Source organism: Ceratotherium simum, chromosome 34, assembly GCF_057802395.1.
Source record: "Ceratotherium simum simum isolate JZ-2026a chromosome 34, ASM5780239v1, whole genome shotgun sequence".
Lineage (NCBI taxonomy): Eukaryota > Metazoa > Chordata > Mammalia > Perissodactyla > Rhinocerotidae > Ceratotherium > Ceratotherium simum.
Genome location: NC_141933.1, coordinates 14,758,021 through 14,779,598, shown reverse-complemented (window position 1 = coordinate 14,779,598; position 21,578 = coordinate 14,758,021). Strand labels below are relative to the sequence as shown.

The following is a 21,578-nucleotide window of genomic DNA, read 5'->3' as shown; positions in this document are numbered from 1 at the left end:
CTGTGCCAGCTGGACTCCAGGAATGCTTGGCCTATTTCATACTGAGGAAACTAAAGGAAGTCTGTGAGGTATTTGAGAATAGAGACTGAGGCTGTCCTGTTCATTACCGATCACTGCTTCCCCAGAGCCAGAGACCACGCCATTACCACTGATTATAATTTATTCTTTCTCTCCATCCACCCATCTGCTCCTCCAACCAAATGTCTATTCTATTCAACACTGTATTGTGTTCAGGGATGCTTCACAGAGGCACGCAGTTCCACTGGTTCCAATCACAGGGCACGGAGACAATCTGCAGGGTGAAGTTCACTCTTTGCATTATGTGGTTGGCTCTATCCACATGGCAATACATGGGGAAGCCAAGTTTGTCCATAGCCTGGATCTGGGCACTGACGACCTGGGAAACGAGACCTTGAGTCCGGTGCTCAGGCATGGTGCCTGCCATCCGAACCTCTCCTGTCTGGTCCATCAGGCACCAGGACACAGGGGTCCCCTGAGGACCCAGTAGACAGGATGTGGGAAAGACACGGATACAGCGCTCAATGAATCTCTGGCTCCTCTCGTTGCCACCAAAATACCAAAATTTATTTACCAAGGCAGCATGGGTGACATCCAGGGATGAGAGTTTAAATGTCTCTTGGTTGCTGTTGGAAACAAGGGGAAAGAACAGTGCATAATATCACACATACTGTGAAGTATTATATTTGTTTTCCCCCCAATTGTCCTGAGAGGCAAATAGGAGCATATTTAAGGGTATGTGCTCTGCGGCCAGGATGTCTGGGCTTATAATCTGACTATTTGTGTGATTTGGGGCTGATTACTTCATCTCTCACTTCCTCTATTTCCTCATCAAATAAATAGGAATGAGAATCATATCTCCTTTATAGAATCATCTGATGCTTAAATGAGCCAATGAATGTAGGTGCTTAGAACCAGTAATTGGCAGATAGTAAGCACTCCACAGAAATTAATGACAATTGTTTCATTTGGCCTTGGCCAAAACCCTCCAAGCTAGACAGGGCAGATATTCTTATCCTCCTTTTACATAGAAGGAAAAAGTTTCATAGGAAATAAATCAGTGCCCCAAATCACATACTAGCAAGCCCTAAATCCAGAATTTAGAATTATGGGATCTTAGAATGCTGGTGTCGTAGAGTCCCTGGCCACCAGTTGAACAAGTGGGAAAGCTGAAGTCCAGAGAGAGGCAGTGAAGTGGAGTGCAGGCGACACCTGAGTTACAGAACGCTGAAGTCTGAAGGCTTCTGCAATGGTGTAAAGGGGCTTCGAGAGGTGTCCTGGAAAGAGCCCACAATGCAGAATTAGAAGATCTAGATTAATAACCCTCAGTTATGTCCTTAACCATCCACATGACCTAAACAAGCTATTTCATTCTCAGAACCTGTTTTCTGTCAGGAAAATGGGAATAATGTCTTCTATCCTATCTCACAGTGTAGACAAGTGGATCCACTGTGATTCTAGAAGTGGAGGTGCTTTTCAGGTTGTAGTGTGATACAATGTGAATAAAGCTCTTCCAGGCCACGAGACTGGGCATCTCCAGATTAAATCCCCACTGTCAGTTTTTAATTCTATTCAGTATTAGATTGGACATTAATGGGGGAATATATATAACATGTTGAAACTCTCTTTATTAGAAATCTTTTGTTCCATGAAGTAAATTCACTAAAGACACATTTATTAAGCACTTACTATATACCAGGCACTGTTCTAGCTGTTGAGGATCTATCAGTGAACAAGACAGAGAAGGCATCTGTTCTCATGGGGTTTGCAATACTGCTGGGGAGAGTTTAAACATCAAATAAGTAAGTTAACTAAATTAGCTAATTTCAAATAATCTTAAGTGCTATGAAGAAAATAAAAGATGTATGGAAAATAACTGGAAAGTGATTTTAAGAAGGTTGTTTAGCCAGGACGCTCTAGTGAGGTGATATTTGAGCAGTCCCGAATAACAAAAGAAGTCTTGTGTGTAAAGATTGGGTGGGGTGGGAAAGAAGACATTTTAGATAGAAGAGCTAATTCAAAGTGCTTGAGCTTGTGACGATCAGTAGCAGGAGGAAGGCCAGTCTTGGGGGGAATAAGCAAGAGACAGATGAGGTCTGAAAGGTAGGTGATGCTGGCCCTTATAGGGTGATGAAGGAGTTCAGAATTATTTCAAGCTGAGATGGGAAGTACTAGAGTTTTTTACAAGGGGGAGGGACACGGTCTAATTTATATTTTTAAAAAGATTATTCCGAGGGGCCAGCCCCGAGGTGAAGTGGATAAGTGCATGTGCTCTGCTGCTGGCAGCCTGGGTTCGGATCCCGGGCATGCACCGAGGCACTGCTTGTCAGACCATGCTGTGGCGGCACCCCATATAATGTGGAGGAAGATGGGCACAGATGTTAGCCCAGGGCCAGTCTTCCTCAGCAAAAAGAGGAGGATTGGTGTGGATGTTAGCTCAGGGCTGATCTTTCTCACAAAGAAAAAAAAAAAGATTTTTTCCTAAAAATCAGAGCAGAAATAAGTGAAATAGAGACTAAAAAAATAATTTAAAAAAATCAATGAAACTAAGAGCTGGTTCTTTGAAAAGGTACACAAAATTGACCAACCTTTAGCTAGAGTCACAAAGGAAAAAAGAGAGAAGGCTCAAATAAAATCGGAAATTAAAGAGGAGAAATTACAACAGACATATTAGAAATACAAAAGATTATAAAAGAATACTATGAAAAGCTAAATACCAACAAATTGGATAATCTAGAAGAAATGGATACATTCTTAGAATCATACAAACTTCCAAAGCTGAATCAACAAGACACAGAGAATTTGAATAGAACAATCACCAGTAAGGAGATCAAAACAGTAATCAAAAACCTCCCCAAAAATAAAAGTCCAGGACCAGATGGCTTCCCTGGTGAATTTTACCAAGTAGTCAAAGAAGACTTAATACCTATCCTTCTCAAACTCTTCCAAAAAATTGAAGAGGAGGGAAAGCTTCCTAACTCATTCTATGAAGCCAACATTACCCTGACACCAAGACCAGACAAGGACAACACAAAAAAAGAAAATTACAGGCCAGTATCACTGATGAATATCAATGAAAATCCTCAACAAAATATTAGCAAATCGCATACAACAATACATTAAAAAGATCATACACCATGATCAAGTAGGATTTATTCCAGCGATGCAGGGATAGTTCAACATCCTGCAGTCAATCAACGTGATACACCACATTAACAAAATAAAGAATAAAAATCATGTGATCATCTCAATAGATGCAGAGAAAGCATTTGACAAGATACAACATCCATTTTTGATAAAACCTCTGATTAAAATGAGTATAGAATGAAAGTACCTCAACACAATAAAGGCAACGTATGACAAACCACAGCTAATATCATTCTCAATGGAGAAAAATTGAAAGCTGTCCCTCTAAGAACAGGAACTGGACGAGGATGCCCACTGTCACCACTCTTATTTAACATAGTATTGGCAGGACTAGTAAGAACAATCAGGCAAGAAAAAGAAATAAGAGGGATCCAAATTGGAAAGGAAGAAGTGAAACTGTCACTATTTGCAGACGACATGATTTTATATATAGAAAACCCTAAGGAATCCAGCAAAAACTTTTAGAAATAATAAATGAATATGGTAAAGCTGCAGGATACAAAATCAACATACAAAAATCAGTTACATTTCTATACACTAACAACAAAGTAGCAGAAAGCGAAATTAAGAATACAATCCCATTTACAATTGCAACAAAAAGAATAAAATACCTAGGAATAAACTTAACCAAAGAGGTGAAAGACCTGTACACTGAAAACTATAAAACATTGTTGAAAGAAACTGAAGAAGACACAAAGAAATGGAAAGATATTCCATGCTCTTGGATTGGAAGAATTAGCATAGTTAAAATGTCCATACTTCCTAAAGCGATCTACAGATTCAATGCAATACCTATCAAAGTTCCAATGACATTTTTCACAGAAATGTAACAAAGAATCCTAAAATTTATATGGAATAGAAAAAGACTCCGAATAGCTAAAGGAATCCCGAGAAAAAAGATCAAAGCTTGAGGTATCACACTCCCTGATTTCAAAATATACTACAAAGCTATAGTAACCAAAACAGCATGGTACTGGCACAAAAACAGACACACAGATAAAAGAAACAGAATCATGAACCCAGAAATAAACCCACACATCTAAGGAGAGCTAATCTTCAACAAGGGAGCCAAGAGCATACAGTGGAGAAAGGAAAGTCTCTTAAATAAATGGTGATGGGAAAACTGGACAGCCACAAGCAAAAGAATGAAAGTAGACCATTATCTTATACCATACGCAAAAATTAATTCAAAATGGTTAAAGACTTGAATGTAAGACCTGAAACCAGGAGACTTCTAGAAGAAAACATACACAGTATACTCTTCAACATCAGTCTTAACAGCATATTTTCAAGTACCATGTCTGAACAGGCAAGGGAAACAATAGAAAAAATAAACAAATGGGACTACATCAAACTAAAAAGCTTCTGTACAGCAAAACAAACCATCACCAAAATGAAAAGACAACATAATAATTGGGAGAAGATATTTTCAAACCATATATCTGAAAAGGGGTTAATATCCAAAATATGTAAAGAACACATACATCTCAACAAGAAAAAAACCTAACAATCTAATTAAAAAATGAGCAAAAGATCTGAACAGACATTTCTCCAAAGAAGATATACAGATGGCCAACAGGCAATGAAAAGATATTCAACATCACTAATTAACAGGGAAATGCAAATCAAAACTACAATGAGATATCACCTGACTCCCCTCAGAAAGACTATAATAAACAAGACAGGAAATAGCAAGTGTTGGAGAGGATGTGGAGAAAAGAGAATTCTCATACACTGCTCGTGGGAGTACAGACTGGTGCAGCCACTATGGAAAACAGTATCGAGATTCCTCAAAAAATTAAGAATAGAACTACCATGTGATCCAGCTATTCCACTGCTGGGTATTTATCCAAAGAACATGAAAACACCAATGCATAAAGATACACACACCTCTGTGTTCATTGCAGTATTATTCACAATAGCCAAGACTCGGAAGCAACCTAGGCACCCATCAAGGGATGAATGGATAAAGACGGTGTGGTCTATATACACAATTAAATACTAATTAACCGTAAAAAATGATGAAATCTGGCCATTTGTGACAACCTGGATGGACTTTGAGGGTATTATGCTAAGCAAAATAAGGCAGATGGAGAAAGTCAAATACCCTATGTTCTCACTCATAAGTAGAAGATAAAAACAGTAACAAACACATAGAGACAGGGATTGGATTGGTGGTTACCGTAGAGGAAGGGGGAAGGGAGGAGACTGAAAGGGGTGATTAGGCACATGTGTATAGTGATGGATTGTAATTATTCTTTGGGTGGTCAACATGATGTAATCTACACAGAAATTGAAATGTAATGATGTATACCTGACATTTATATAATATTATAAATGAATGTTACCTCAACAAAAAAATAAAATTAATAAAAAAAAATAATAATAAAAAGAAGACTACTCTGGCAGGTCAGCATAAAATAGATTGTAGGGCGGCCAGAGCAAAAGCTGAAAGAGAAGTTGGGAGGTAGAGTGGGTTGAATGGTACGGTCATTCAAAAGATCTGTTCGAGCTGACTTACTCATGTCAAATGTGACCTTACTTAGAAAAAGAATCTTTGCAGATGTAAATAAATTAAGGATCTCCACGTTAAATCATCCTGGATTGTCTAGTGGGACTTATATCTAAGGACAGGTGTCCTTATAATAGGCAGAAGAGGAAAAGACACACACACAGGAGGTCATGTGACGGCAACGTCAGAGACTAGAGTGATGCAGTCCCAAACCAAGGAGTGCCTAGCACCACTAGAACCTGGAAGATGCAAGGAAAAATTCTCTCCTAGAAGCTTTGAGGGGAACATGGGCTTGCTGACACCTTGACTTCAGACTTCTGGCCTCCAGAACTGTGAGAGAATAAATTTCTGTTCTTGTAAGCCATTCCAGTTTGTAGTGATTTTTTGCAGTGGTCCTAGAAAACCAATACACAAGCTTCTTCAGGAGTGAGAGATACGAGTAGTGTAGAACAGTTTCAATCGAACTTACATGGACTTGTGTTTGCCACCATTCGATGTTAAGTTCTTTGCATCCAACAGGGAAAGAACCAATTTCTTTGTTGTCTCAGAGGCCATATAGAGAAGGCATTGTGTTCGCTTGACCTTGCCCAATTTAATAGCTACAAGATTTTCTATCACCTCATCCAGGCTAGACTGTGAACCTAGACGGGAGAAATGAGGAATCATATGAGATATCACTGTTTATTTCAATGCTGAGGAAAAGCTGCCCAGGAGCTGGAAAGTTTGTGGATTTAGAGTTGTCAAAGCTAGTGTTCAATCATGATATAGCTTCTACATGATAATGGCTAAATCACTGCCCCATTTTTAAAATTTAAAATTGGGGTAATACTACAATTCTTAAACACATCACAGTACAATTATGACTATTAAAGGAGATGAGGTATAAACATAATAACCAAAATTTATTGAACAATTTTATTCACTTAGTGCAGTAGATTGTTGCTACAATGCTCCCAGTTTGTTTCTTCCTCCCTTTCCGGATTTTCTGTCCTGATGAGCTTGTCCCCACGAAACTTGTTTTGGCCAATGGAACAATAGCAAATGCGATTCAATAAGAAGCTTGAAAAGTGATTGTGCACTGAGGCTTGCCTTTTCTTTCTGCTCTTGAGAAACTTGTGACTTCTACATGTTGCCCAATTCACTTCCATCAGCACAGTCAATAGCTAGCACAAACAAAGCTAGCATCAACAGCCAGACTTGGGATTGTGACTAACCCAGTCTTACTAGTTCATAAATAACCCCCAGCTGACTGCAGCCATATGGATGGATCTAGGAGAGACTAGCAGAAGAATCACCCAGCCGAGTCCAGTCCAAATTGCTGACTCACAAAATTGTGATCTAATAAATGATTGTTGTTTTAAGTCACTATTTTGGGATAGCTTGAAAACCTAACTGCTAAAACTAGGCATAGTGCTAAGCACTTCTCATTCAAGATCTCGTTTAACCTTTAAACAGTTCTATGCTTTGTGTACTATTATAATCTTCATTTTTATGCATAAGGAAACTGATCCACAGAGAGGCTGTTACTTGCCCTAGATCATACAACTAGTAAGGCCCAACGAGGTCACAATCTTAAGCAGCCTGACTCCAGAGAACATATTATTATTATTATTATTATTATTATTATTATTATTATATTGGTTAGGAAGATCTGCCTTGAGCTAACTTCCGATGCCAATCTTCCTCTTTTTGCTGAGGAAGATTGGCCCTGGGCTAACATCTGTGCCCATCTTCCTCTACTTTATATGTGATGCTGCCACAGCATGGCTCAGAGAACATATTCTTTTCTTTTTTGTGTGTGTGAGGAAGATCAGCCCTGAGCTAACATCCATGCCAATCCTCCTCTTTTTGCTGAGGAAGACTGGCCCTGAGCTAACATCTGTGCCAATCTTCCTCCACTTTATGTGGGATGCTGCCACAGCATGGCCTGACAAGTGGTGCACCGGTGCATGCCTGGGATCCGAACCCAGGCTGCCAGCAGCAGAGAATCTGCACATAACCGCTATGCCATGGGTCTGGCCCCTCAGAGAACATATTCTTAACCACTAAATTTCACATTGTAAATTTGACAGAATGATAAAACAGAAATGAGACAGAGAGGAAGCTCTGCTCCCACACTCATGCTCTCTAATAGATCCTGGAAAATAAATCATGAATCCTCAGCTATTAAGATATTATATTACTTAGGATTCCCTATGTAAACTCCATACATTGCAGACTTCATGTTCTAATTTACCATGGAGATGGAGGCAGTTGAGACAAAGAGTGGACACCAGGCTGAGTGTCTGGGGCTTTGAGTAAAGATATATGAGATGTAGGGGTGTGGTTCAAAATGAAAAGTGACCCTACAGGTGTAGACATGGGAGATCCCAGCAGCCAGCACACTCCCTGGTCTCCTTACTTTGAATCTGCAAATGTTGTTTCCAGTTGATGACTTCTGGCAAACCAAGGAACTCCTGACAATTCTTGGGGTCCTTGGAGTAGATTTGATAAGTATTGGTGTAGTGATCAAGGTCATCTGTCATCTCCTGTTGGGTTGGGAAAAGTAGAATCAACAAAAATGTTTGTATTTAGTGATTGCCATACTCATTTTCAGTGTTCCATTATACTACAACATTTTTAAGTACTAAAATATTAGTATTTTCTTTTGGTATATTAACTTTATTTAGGAATTATTTACATTATGAGGTCAAGTCAAGGACTCCTTTATTTAACAAATAATGAAAAACATCCTGAACAAAACTATTCTTAACTCAGCTATTGCTTTAAAACTTCAAATCAAACAAAAATGAACTATTTAATATTGTTTTTCTATACCTCCATAAAACTCGAATAGAGGAGTAAAAAGACAATTGACAAGCAAAATTTTTGGCTAAAAGAATAAATCCTGCTCTAGTACAAAGATTTTTAGAAAATCTGGGCTGTGAATATGAATACATCTTTATTAAAACTGATACAGGTAGCAGGATTAGAATATCCATGTATAAACGATGAAACCAAAGAAAAGGATGAAGAATTAGATAGGCTTTCCTTAAAAAAGATCTTACCACTGTTAAATAAACTATAGTTTCATCAAATTAACAAGTAAGCAAACATACTCATTTAAATATATCTAGCAAAATTATCAAACCCAACGTGGGTTTCTTTGAAGATGAAGGAGTAGATAAGAGGAAAAATTTACTTTGACCAGTGCAAATAAGAAAGCTTTCTTTCCTACAATATCTGGAAATTATTAACCAAAGTATACTTCCAATTCAGCAAGGATACTAGAGATGAAACTTTATTTTTAAGAATGATGTCACCAAAATGGAAGTAGGAGATCCCAGCCTCCATCCCCTACAAAGATCAGCAATTACACAGCTATCTATGAGCAAAAATAGCTCTGGGAGTGCTCTGGAATTCACTTAAGAAACTTTAGCAACACAGTAGAACAAAAAAACCCTAAGAATAACTGCACAAAAGCGAAGGAAGACAACTTCATTTTGCCTGCATTATCCCATCCACCACACTGACATTGCTCGGTGACAAGATGGAACTCCTCAATTAAAAAGCCTTCCTCTCACCAGAAAAGGAAGAGCAGGGTGAGCAAGCAGCTTCCTCAGCCTTTTGGGGGCACCACACAAAGGTCTCACTTCTGTTTCATCCCACCCAGACTGGCAAAGCTGAGATGTATAGAGAAAGCTAGGAACAAGGAAGAAAAGTAGGGGCTACCAGTATTGGCCACACAGTGAGGGCAATCAGGGTTGCCAGTGACCTGCTCTTCATACAAACCCAGCAGCTTTCACCACTGAAGAAATCAATGGTCAGCACAGCTGCTGTGGACCCCCTACAGATTTCACCAGCTTTCACTGTACAGGTATTCATGTTCTCTGATGCCAGATACTGGAGTCCTCCTTCACTCCCTCACCCTCTGGCCCCTGCTGGAGCCAGGGAACTGCACTAGCAGTCAGCTCAGGCCTCCACAGCTGCATGAATGCAAGACACCAGCCTAGGGCTCTACAGCTGACACCCACCACCTACCACATGCTACAGAAAATCCACTAGAAAAAAATCATCAATTCACAAAAGAAGGCAGCAAGAGAGGAAGAAAGGAACAAAGGAACTACAAAACAGCAGAAAACAATAAGATGGCATTAGTAAGCTCTTACCCATCAATAATTACTCTAAATGTAAATGGATTGAATTCTCCAATCAAAAGACAACTGGATAGGTAAAAAGAAAAAAAACAAGACCAACTATATTATGCCTACAAGAGTCTCACTTCAGCTTTCAGTAAACACATAGGCTCAAAGCGAATGGATGAGAAAGATATACCATGCAAATGGAATCCAAAAGAGAGCAGAGGTAGGTATATTTATATCAGACAAAATAGACTTTAAGCCAAAAATGGTAACAAGAAACAAATAAGGCCATTATACAATGATAAAGAGGTCAATTCATCAAGAAGATAGAACATTTTTAAATATATATGCACGGAACATTGGAGCACCTAAATATATTAAGTGAATACCAAAGGATCTGAAGGAAAAAATATAAAATAACATAATAATAGTAGGTGACTTCAGTATCCCACTTTCAACAATGGACAGATCATCAAGACAGAAAATCAACACGGAACTGTTGGACTTGAATCATACTTTAGACCAAATGGACCTAACAGACATGTACAGAACATTCCATTCAACAGCAGCAGAATATGCATTTTTCTCAAGCACACATGATACATTGTCCTAGGTAGATCACATGATATGTCACAAAACAAGTCTTAGAAAATTTAAGAAGATTGAAATCATATCAAGTATCTTTTCTGACCACAATGGTATACCTAGAAATCAATAATAGGAAGAAAGCTGGAAAATTCACAAATATGTGGATATTAACACATTTCTGAACAACTAGTGGGTCAAAGAAGAAATCAAAAGAGAAATTAAAAAAAAAAACAAAAAACATTGAGGGGCTGGCCCAGTGGCACAAGTGGTTAAGTGCACACGCTCCGCTGCAGCAGCCCGGGGTTTGCCGGTTCGGATCCCGGGCGTGCACCGACGCACTGCTTGGCAAGCCATGCTGTGGTGGCGTCCCATATAAAGTAGAGGAAGATGGGCACGGATGTTAGCCCAGGACCAGTCTTCCTCAGCAAAAAAAATGAAAAGAAACAAAGAGGATTGGCAGATGTTAGCACAGTGCTGATCTTCCTCACAAAAAAAAGAAAAACAATTGAAACAAATGAAAATGAAAACACAACGTGCCAAAACCTATGGGATGCTGTAAAAACATTTCTAAGAGGGAAGTTTATAGTGACAAATGCCTATTTTAAGGAAAGACAAAAATTCAAACACACAACCTAACTTTACACTTCAAGGAACTAGAAAAAGAACAAACTAAGTCCAAAGTTAGCAGAAGAAAGGAAATAAAGATCAGAGCAGAAATAAACAAAAGAGAGATCAGAGAAACAGTAGAAACCAAGCTGATTTTTTAAAAAAGATAAATAAAATTGACAAGACTTTAGCTACACTAACAAAAAAAGAGAGAAGATTCAAATAAAATCAGAAATGAAAGAGGAGACATTAAAACAGATACCACAGAAATACAAAGGAACACAAGCAACTACTATGAACATTTAAACACCAAAAAATTGGATAACTTAAAAGAAATGGATAAATTCTTAGAAACATACAACTTACCAAGACTGAATCATGGACAAATAGAAAATCTGAACAGATGAATGACAAGTAAGGAGTTGAATCAGTAATTAAAACCTTTCCAACACAGGGAAGCCCAGGACCAAATAGTTTCATGGGTGAATTCAACAAAACATTTAAAGAACAATTAATGCCAATGCTTCTCAAACTCTTCCAAAAAACTGAAGAGAAGTAAACACTCCCAAACTCATATTATGAGGCAAGCTTTACTCTGATACCAAAGCCAGATAAGGACACTACAAGAAAAGAAAACTACAGACCAATATCCCTGATGATTATAGATGCTAAAGTTCTCAAAAAAATATTAGCAAACAAAATTATTACACAATATGTAATTTCAACCAACAATTCCAACCATGTTATTTTGCTCCTTAATTCCCTCTGTTGTTTCAGACTTTATGCCTCACAATTGCTGTTTTCCCTGCTTGGAATGCAGTCCTGCCCTGTTACCACGTGAGAAATCTTATTTATCTTCAGCATCCAGTTTTGGTAAAATGTCTGCTAGGAAGCATCTCTGATCCTCTCCTTGAAATCTATCACATTTAGTTTTATTTTCTGCTCCATTTTATTGTTGTGATGACAGTAGGTTACAATACCGTGTAGCATCTCAATGGGAAAACAGTATCATAATGAGAAGTTGTTAGTGTGAAAGAGCTGGTGTGGTTTCAAAGTTGGTATTTTTAAAGAGTACGAAATATTTTTTTCCTTTAGGTTAAAAGTTAAAAGTGGAAGTAGATTCTGATTTATTACAATATAGAAGTCTAGCTTGGGAAATCCTCCTTTAATATCTTTAACAAAAGATGCCTCTTATCTATGCTATCAACATAATCTTAAATTAGCACAACCTTCCATTGGTTGCCTCTACCCCTACAAACTGGATGTACGAAAAACCAAAGTGTGTCTGGCCTTCAGAATCAGCAGATTGCTGTTTGGGGGCCTGTTTTGTAAACAAAATAAAACAATGAATGAGTATGAAAGTGTACCACATATAGTTTTAATCAGTTTTCTACCTGTGCTACTTCTTTGTCTTGTTCATTCTTCTGTTCCTGCACATTTTACACTATTTTGAAACTTATAGGCATACCTTGGAGATATTTTGGGTTCAGTTCCAGACCACCACAATAAAGCAAATATTGCAATAAAAGGAGTGACACTAATATTTTTGGTTTCCCAGTACATATAAAAGTTATGTTTACACTATATAGTAGTCTATTAAGTGTGCAATAGCATTATGTCTAAAAAACAATGTACACACCTTACTTAAAAATACTTTATTGCTAAAAAATGCTAACCATCATCTGAGTCTTCAGTGAGTCACAATTTTTGTGCTGGTGGAGGGTCTTGCCTTGATTTTAATGGCTGCAGACTGATCAGAGTGTGGCTGTTGATAGTTAAGGCGGCTGTGGCAATTACTTAAGATAAGACAACAATGAAGTTTGCCATATCAATTGACTTTTCCTTTCATGAACAAATTCTCTGTAACATGACATGCCATTTGATAGTATTTTACTCACAATAGTACTTCTTTCAAAATTGAAGTCAATTCTTTCAAACCCTGGCACTGCTTTATCAACTAAGTTTATGTAGTATTCTAAATCCTTTGTTGTCGTTTCAACAATCTTCACAGCATCTTCACCAGGAGTAGATTCCATCTCAAGAAGTCAATTTCTTTGCTCATCTATAAGAAACAATTCCTCATCTGTTAAAGTTTTATCATGAAGTTGCAGCAATTCAGTCACATCTTCAGGCTCCAGTTCTGCTTCTAGTTTTCTTGCTATTTCCATCACATCTGCAGTTACTTCCTCCACTGAAGTCTTGAATCTCTTAAAGCCATCCATGAGGATCAGAATCAACTTCTTCCAAACTTTTGTTAATGTTGATATTTTGACCTCCTCCTAGAAATCATGAACGTTCTTAATAGTATCTAGAATAGTGAATCCTTTCCAGAAGGTTTTTCAATTTACTTTCCCTGGATTCATCAGAGGAATCACTATCTATGGCAGCTAAAGTCTTATGAAATGTATTTCTTAAATAATAAGAGTTGAAAGTCAAAATTACTCCTTGATCCACGGGCTGCAGGATGGATGTTGTGTTAGCAGGCATGAAAACAACATTAATCTTGTTGTACATCTCCATCAGAGCTCTTGGATGAGCATGTGCATTGGCAATAAGCAGTAATATTTTGAAAGGATCTTTTTTTCTGATCAGTAGATCTCAACAGTGTGCTTAAAATATTCAGTAAATTATACTGTAAACAGATGTGCTGTCATCCAGGCTTTGTTTTTCCATTTATAGATCACAGGCAGAGTAGATTTAGCACAATTCTTAAGGGCCCTAAGATTTTTGGAACGGTAACTGAGCATTGGCTTTAACTTAAAGTCACCAGGTGCAGGGACCCTAACAAGAGAGTCAGCCTGTCCTTTGAAGCTTTCAAGCCAGGCATTGACTTCTCCTCTCCAGCTATGAAAGTCCTAGATGGCATTCTCTTTCATATAAGGCTGTTTTGTCTACACTGAAAATCTGTTGTTCAGTGTAGTCATCTTCACTAATTATCTTAGCTAGATCTTCTGGATAACTTGCTGCAGCTTCTACATCAGCAGTTGCTGCTTCATTTGCCCTTTTATGTTATGGAGATAACATAAACCTCATGAGCCAACCTCTGCTGGTTTCAAACTTTTCTTCTGCAGTGTCCTCGACTTTCTCAGCCTTCATAGAATTGAAGAGAATTAGGACCTTGCTTTGGCTTAAGGGAATTAGGCTTTGGCTTAAGGGAATTAGGCTTTGGCTTAAGGGAATGTTGCAGCTGGCATGATATATATATATTTTTTATAATTTTATTTATTTATTTTTCCCCCAAAGCCTCAGTGGATAGTTGTATGTCATAGTTGCACATCCTTCTAGTTCCTGTATGTGAGACGCGGCCTCAGCATGGCCAGAGAAGCGGTGCGTTGGTGTGCGCCCGGGATCCAAACCCGGGCCGCCAGCAGCGGAGCACGCACACTTAACCGCTAAGCCACGGGGCCGGCCCTGGCATGATCTTTTATCCAGACCACTAAAATTTTCTCCATATCAGCAATAAAGCCATTTCACCTTCTTATCATTTGTGTGTTCACTGGAGAAGCACTTTTAATTTCTTAAAGAACTTTTCCTTTGCATTCACACCTTGGCTGTTTGATGCAGGAGGCCTATCTTTCAGCCTATCTCAGCTTTGACATGCCTTCCTCACTAAGCTTAATCATTTGTAGCTTTTAATTTATAGTAAGAGATGTGTGAGTCTTTCTTTCACTTGGAAACTTAGAGGGAATTGTAGCATTATTAACTTTATTACTAACCTCAATATTGTTGTGTCTCAGGTAATAGGGAGGTCTGAGGAGAGGGATAGAGACAGAGGAATGGCTGGTCAGTGGCACAGTCAGAACACACACACAACATTTATTAAGTTCACTGTCTTATATGGGCATGGTTGGTGGCGCCCCAAAACAATTACGATAGTAACATCAAAGATCACTGATCATAGTTCACTATAACAAATATAATAATAATGAAAAAGTTTAAAATATTGCCAGAATTATCAAAATGTGACACACAGACATAAAATGAGGAAATGCTCTTGGAAAAATGGTACCGATAGACTTGCTTGACACAGGGTTACGACAAACCTTCAATTTGCAAAAAGCACAGTATCTGTGAAGCACAATAAAGCAAAGAATAATAAAATGAGGTATGCCTGTATCTATGGACTTATCTATATTCTTCTCTAGGCTGTGAGCTTCTTGAGGACAGGGCCTTGTTCACCATCACTGTGATTCATTTCTGTATCCTCATGGCCCACCACATTGCTAGGTGCATAGTAGGCATATAGCAAATAAGAACAGAGAATCATATTCATTCCACATCTGGCACCTTACCTGCTCTGGAGGGCGGATAACCACTGTATTAAAATCAGGCCACTTGTCCACCAGGGCCTTTAACCTGAATGGGTTTCCCCGATTCATATGAAAGACGGTCCCATAAACCTGCAGCATCCCAAGAAAGTGAGAGAGTCATCTTATTAGGAAAGGATGACAAAGTGCCTTGTTTGATCAGGACAAGGATTATTTCTATGAAATAATATAATTTTATGATTGGAAGGTACTTGAACATTCCTGCTGAACAGCTTTTGGACCCTATTTTTTTGCCCCAATAAATATCTCTCTTAAAAACATTTATATAGTAAAATATTCAGACCAATGAAATTTATGAATAAAAATAATGAACTCTCCCATTGAAGAATTTAATAATATCTTTAATAGATTTCCTTCTATTCATATACACACACAACAAATTTCACAAAATGAAAAATTTCAGATACATGTGATTTTGAAATGTTTTACCTCCATTGAATAAATACATTCTAGCTATATTTCTTTTTCAATTATTAAAAATGATTTTTAATGACTGTATAGCATTCTATGATATGGATGAACCAACATTCATTTTTTAAACTTTTTATTTATTTACGTGAAGTAGCAAAGATAGTACAAAAAGGTCTCATTTACTCTCATCCAACTTTTCTCAATGGTAAATCTTAAGTAACAATAGTGCTGTGTCAAAACTAGGAAATTGACATTGGTACAATGTGTGTGCATTGTCCTATTACATTTTATCAAGTAGATTCATGTAACCACCACAATAAGGATACAGAATTACCACAAAGACCTCCCTAGGACTACTTCTTTACAATCAAACCCACCCTCACCTCTCTCGACATTGACATCTCTTTACCCCTCTTCAATTATAATAAGGCTCAATATATTATATAATTTTAAATATTCCTTCTACCTACATTGATAACCACATTGGACAGTGTTATAATTTTTGTGGCAACAGTCAAATGTAATATAGAAAATTCAAGAGGAGAAAGAAAGTCTTTAGAATTTATCTGTATTTTTTACTTTCCATTGTTCTATTTTCCTGATATTCCAGATATTTTCTTTTATTGTTTCCTTTCTATATAAGGAACTTCTTGTAGCCATTCTTTTAGGGTAGGTCTGCTGGCAACAATTCTCTTAGTTTTCCTTCATCAGAGAATGTCTTGATTTCACGTCATTCTTTTGTGTGTGTGTGTGAAGAAGATTAGCCTTGAGCTAACGTCAGTTGCCAATCCTCCTCTTTTAGCTGAGGAAGATTGGCCCTGGGCTAACATCTGTGCCCATCTTCCTCTGCTTTATATGGGGCACTGCCACACCATGGCTTGACAAGCGTTGCTTCAGTCTGTGCCCAGGATCTGAACCTGCCAACCCCAGGCCACTGCAGCAGAGCACAGGAACTTAACCACTATGCCACTGGGCCAGCCCCTCCCCTTAATTCTTGAGGGATATTTTTGCCAGGAATAGAATTCTAGGTTGACAGTTCTTTTTCAGCACTTGAAATATGTGTGCTATTTGCTTTTAGCCTCCTATGGTTTCTCATGTGAAATCTGTTGTCACTCAAATTGTTTTTCTCTTATAAGTAAGGTATTGTTTCTCTGTTGCTCCTTTCAAGATTTTTTTCTTTGTCTTTAGTTTTCAGGAGTTTGATTATGACATGTACTAGCATGGATTTCTTTGGGTTTATCATGTTTGGGCTACACTCAGTTTCTTGACTCTGTAGGCTTATACGTTTTGCCAAATTTGGGAAATTTTCAGCCATTATGTCTTCAGATACTTTTTCAGTCTCACTCTGTCTTCAGTCTCACTCTGTCTTCTCTGCTTCTGTGACTGTAATTTCACCAATGTTAGACTTTTTGATATAGGCCCATAGGTCCCTGAGACTCTGTTGCCTTTTTCTTCCCCCAGCATATTTTCTCTCTGTTGTTAAGATTGGGTAATTTCTATCATTCTGTCTTCAAGTTCACTTATTCTTTCCTCTGTCTGCTCCCTTCTGCTGTTGAGCCTATCCACTGAGTTTTTTTTTAATTTCTGTTTTTATATTTTTGGAACTAATATTACGATTTGTTTCTTCTTTGTATCTTTTCTTTCTTTTCCAAGACTTTCCATTTTTTCATTTGTCGCAAGTGTTTTTGTAATTGCTCATGGAAACATTTTTATGATGGCTGCTTTAAAATCTTTGCTAGTTAATTCTAAGATCTGTGTCATTCCACTGTACATGTTGATTGTCTTTTTTCATTTAATTTGAGATTTTCCTCATTCTTAGATGAGAAGTAATTTTTTTTTTTTTATTGAATCCTGGACATATTAGACAGTACGTTTTAAGACTCTGGGTCTTATGTAAATGTTCTGTTTTGGCTAGCTTTCTCTGACACTGCTCTGGCAGGGGATGAAGGATGGGAGACACTCTTTACTGCAAGCTGAGGGTAGAAGTCCAGGTTTCCCATTTAGCCTCCTCTGACACCAGAGAGGGATTGAGGTTCCCTGTTACTATAGGGGTGGGAATTCCAGTTCCTGCTAGACCTCCACTGGTACCCTGGCTTGGAGGGACTGGGTACCTTTTTACTGCTCCCCACATAGTTTCCGCTGATGCCACAATAAGGGTGTGCAGCTTCGTTATTGTTGAGTGGTGGTGAAAGTCCTGACTCTTCACTATGTCTTTTCTGATACCACCTCAGTAGACAGGGGAAGGGGTGCTTCCTTACTTCTGGTAAGGATGGAAGTCCAGGCTCCCTACTCAGCCTTTGCTGGTGGGGATAGAGCTTCAGTTTTTCTGTGGTGGTTGGCTGGATTGGATAGTCATTGCCTAAAGTTTTCTGTCATTCTAGGCTGCCTCTTTCCTGATCTATTGGCTAAAGAGAAGGTTTTTCTTGGGGCTTCTTTTGTCTGTGATGGCTGGTACATTTGGGGGTCTGGCTTTCTCCAGCACCTAATCTGAGACATTTGAAACAAAAAGAAAATCCAGGGAACTCACTGCTAAACTGGTCCTTGAGTCCAAAGGTCCTTACTTGGTCTACCTTCTTCTTTCCGGCTTTCACAGCCTTCATATATTTGTTTTGTGTATAACGTATAGGGGTTTTAGCTGTATTTAGTAAGAGGAATGAGTAAAAGTGCCCTATAAATTTTTTATCTTTTCTTGATGGACACTCCAGGTGTTTCCAACTTTTCAATGTAACAAACAACTCTTCAAAGAATATATTTTGGCAGAAATCTTTGCATATGTGCCTGATATTTGCTTAGGGAAAGTTTTTAGAAGAGAGATTTCTGGGTCTAAGGTTATCCCATGTTTTAGGCTTTTAACATATATTTTCTAATTATATTCTAGTACAGGTAAATGATTTTCCACCCATAAGTGGAGGCTATAGTAATTAAAGAACAGGGACAATTGTCTCTTTGATCCACTTCCAGTAAATGAAAATAAAACCATATGATCTACCTAAAGAAGAATACTTACCTTCCTCTTCCCCATAGTGAAAGGATAGTTACAGATGGTTGAGATTACAAATGGAAGTGAATGCATTCAGCTTACTCAAAAATTATGTCAAGTCTTTCAAAGTATTAGCCTCAAATAAGGGAAACAGATGTATTTATGATTCACCCCGTTGTGAATGTATGGTCTGATATATAATATTAGCTATTATTTGCATAGCCTTTCTGTATGCAAGGTACAGTTCTACCTGTTCAAAATAGAATCTTTTCAAAATAGAGTCTGACCCAAGAGGTCAGAGCTCTCATTGCTCCCATTTTGTGTGAGAAAATTGAAGCATGTAAAGGTTGAGTGATGTGGCACAAGCATGCAGCTTGTCGGTGGAAGAAGCAGGCACAGACCTGGGCAAGCTGGCTCCTGAGTCTGCCCTTTTAGCCACAGAACCAATAAGATGTCACTGCCATCAACCTAACTCCTATGGTAGGATTAATGTGCATGTTCTGAACAATAATGAATAATAAAAATAGAAATATATAATATTTATTGATCAATATCCAGGGTATCATGCCAAGTAGATGAGCATAATGGTTAGTACTTGGCTTCAAGTGTTAACTTGCCTGGAGTAAAATCCTGGTTCTGCTACTTACTCTGTGAACTTGGTAGACCTACTGTCTCTGTGCCTGTACAATATTACAACCAGGAATTGACATTGATATAGTCAAGATGCAGAAAATTTCCATCATAAGGATCCCTCATGTTGCTGTTTTATAGACACATCCATTACCTTCCAACTCTCTACTTCCTCCTTAACCAGTGGCAACCACTAATCTGTTCTCCATTTCTTTAATTTTGTTATTTTAAGAATTTTATATAAATGGAATCATACAGCTTGTAACCTTTTGAGACTGGCTTTTTTCACTCAGCATAATTCTCTGGAGCTTCATCCATATTGTTTCAGGTATCAATGGCCCATTCTTTTTTCATCACTCAGTAGTATTGCATAGTATGGATGTACCACAATTCATTTAGCCATTCAGCAGCTGAAGGACATCTGGGTTGTTTCCAGTCTGAGGCTATTATGAATAAGGCTGTTACAGACAGTAGTATATATATTTTTGTGTGAATGTAAACTTGTATTTTTCTGGGGCAAATGCTCAGGAGTGTAATTGCTGGTTGTATGATAGTTGCATGTTTAGTTTTTGAAGAAACTTAAAAACTGTTTTTCCAGAGTGGCTGTACCATTTCACATTCCCACGAGCAATGTATAGGTGATCCAGTTTCACCTCATTCTTACCAGCATTTGTTATTGAGGGCCTATTTTGCTCAAAACACGCAGGTAAGCTCGGGAGAGTTGAAATTCGATAGGTGGTTTATATTCCTGGCCCCAGCAGTAACTAGTTGGGCAAGTTATCCAAGTTTTCTTGGTCTTAGATTCATCATTTACAACACAGAGAGAAAAGTGATACCCTCCTTATAGGAGAGTTTTGAGGTTTATATGATTTCATAGATAAAGTCCAGTGACTGGGATAAGGTAAGGGCAGCAAGTGTTTGCTATTGCTACTAAGGCTTCTACCTTACCATTGCTCGTGGCCCTGAAGTCCCCATTGGCATTGGTGGTAAACTGTTGTGTGTGACTTCATCTTTTATCTTTAGGTAGAAAAGGAGATTTTAAAAAAGCAGTTACTAGTTTCAGCAATCCCCTGAATATTAAACGTGAAAAATAAATAAACACATGCATAAATCCAGACTCTTTGCAACAATTACTATTGCAATAAAATAATGAATAGTATAGAATCATTTCTAAGTATCCTCCGTGGATAATATGCAATCTTTTGGGTTGGATGAAATAGGATTTGACACATTGTGTGTTCTAAAATGATACATGGTGGTTAACCTCTCCTCAGGCATGAATGTTTAAAAACTGATATGTACTTAGGTCAACTTTTTTAAGAGAAATCTGGGAGAATTTCCAGTGTTATTACAAAATATTTTTTAGAAGTAAACAAGGAAATATTTTTGAGTCTGCAGAGAGTAGTTTTTTGCCATTTAAAAATATTGGGCAAGTCGCAATACTGAGATCTCTTTCCTCTTCTAGGACATGAGCATAGTATACCTCCCTTACAAAGAGGTGATGTGAACGAAATGAAATGCAGCATGAGTGAGTTCTTGCCACAGAATAGGTGTTCTGTAAAAGCTCATTCTCTTTCCCACCTGTATCACAGGAAGATGCCACCCTTTGTTTCCCTGAGAATGTCCTATTCTCACCTTTAAGGACTCAGGAAGGCTCTTCCACAAGGATTTTTTCAGCATCTGCAGCATTTGTGGACCCTGCAAGTGGAGCATCTTGGCAGGTACCTTCGCCTAGAGAGAGGACCAAGAAACAGTCAGGGATGAGAAGATGCTGAACCAATAAGAACTAGATCCGCACACCTTTACCTGAATCTTAGAAGGTAACAGGTGAGATAAATCTGCCCACTTCTTAAATAACTGCCTTGGAGAGGGAGAAAAAGTATAATCACTCTAGATTTCTAGCCTTACTGGGAAAGACAGGAGTTTGGAGAGGCATCATGAACTTCCTGAGGGAACCACTTCACAGAAGACAACAAGAGACAGGAGTAGCAGGTTCTACACTAATTCCCAAGGCCAAGACATTTTTCTGTGCCCTTTATTGGTATCACTGTCACTGAAGTCCTCACCTTCTCCAAGGAAGGATGAGACCAGCAGAAAGTACATGGTTCTCTTTCCAAAAATTTTCACTTCACTTTTTACACTACCCTGAATTTCAGTCACTAAAGACACATTTATTTTAACAAACAGGTTCTTAAAATATGCAGTGCATCTTCTGGGATTAAGATGCTAGTAGTGTT

General features: G+C 38.2%; 1 protein-coding gene across 1 annotated transcript; it reads right to left on the bottom strand.

The window, feature by feature from the left end:
• Positions 1-241: 241 nt before the first annotated feature.
• LOC101400377 (glycine N-acyltransferase) lies at positions 242-21,066 on the bottom strand. The gene is made up of 5 exons (XM_004437402.3): positions 20,977-21,066; positions 15,285-15,392; positions 8,079-8,205; positions 6,147-6,318; positions 242-644 (listed from the first exon to the last, which is right to left on the bottom strand). Exons 1-5 carry the CDS (start codon positions 21,052-21,054, stop codon positions 242-244), a joined length of 888 nt encoding a protein of 295 aa, XP_004437459.1. The 5' UTR covers positions 21,055-21,066.
• Positions 21,067-21,578: the final 512 nt, after the last annotated feature.

What these genes read in the sequence shown, in the direction of transcription:
- LOC101400377 (XM_004437402.3), bottom strand. Translation starts at nt 21,054, where the DNA reads ATGCTCCACTTGCAGGGTCCACAAATGCTGCAGATGCTGAAAAAATCC. An exon ending in GCCTTCCTGAGTCCTTAAAG is followed by an intron (nt 15,393 to 20,976) that starts GTGAGAATAGGA and finishes GGGATGCTGCAG; the next exon opens with GTTTATGGGACCGTCTTTCA. An exon ending in GGTGGCAAACACAAGTCCAT is followed by an intron (nt 645 to 6,146) that starts GTAAGTTCGATT and finishes TGTTTCCAACAG; the next exon opens with CAACCAAGAGACATTTAAAC.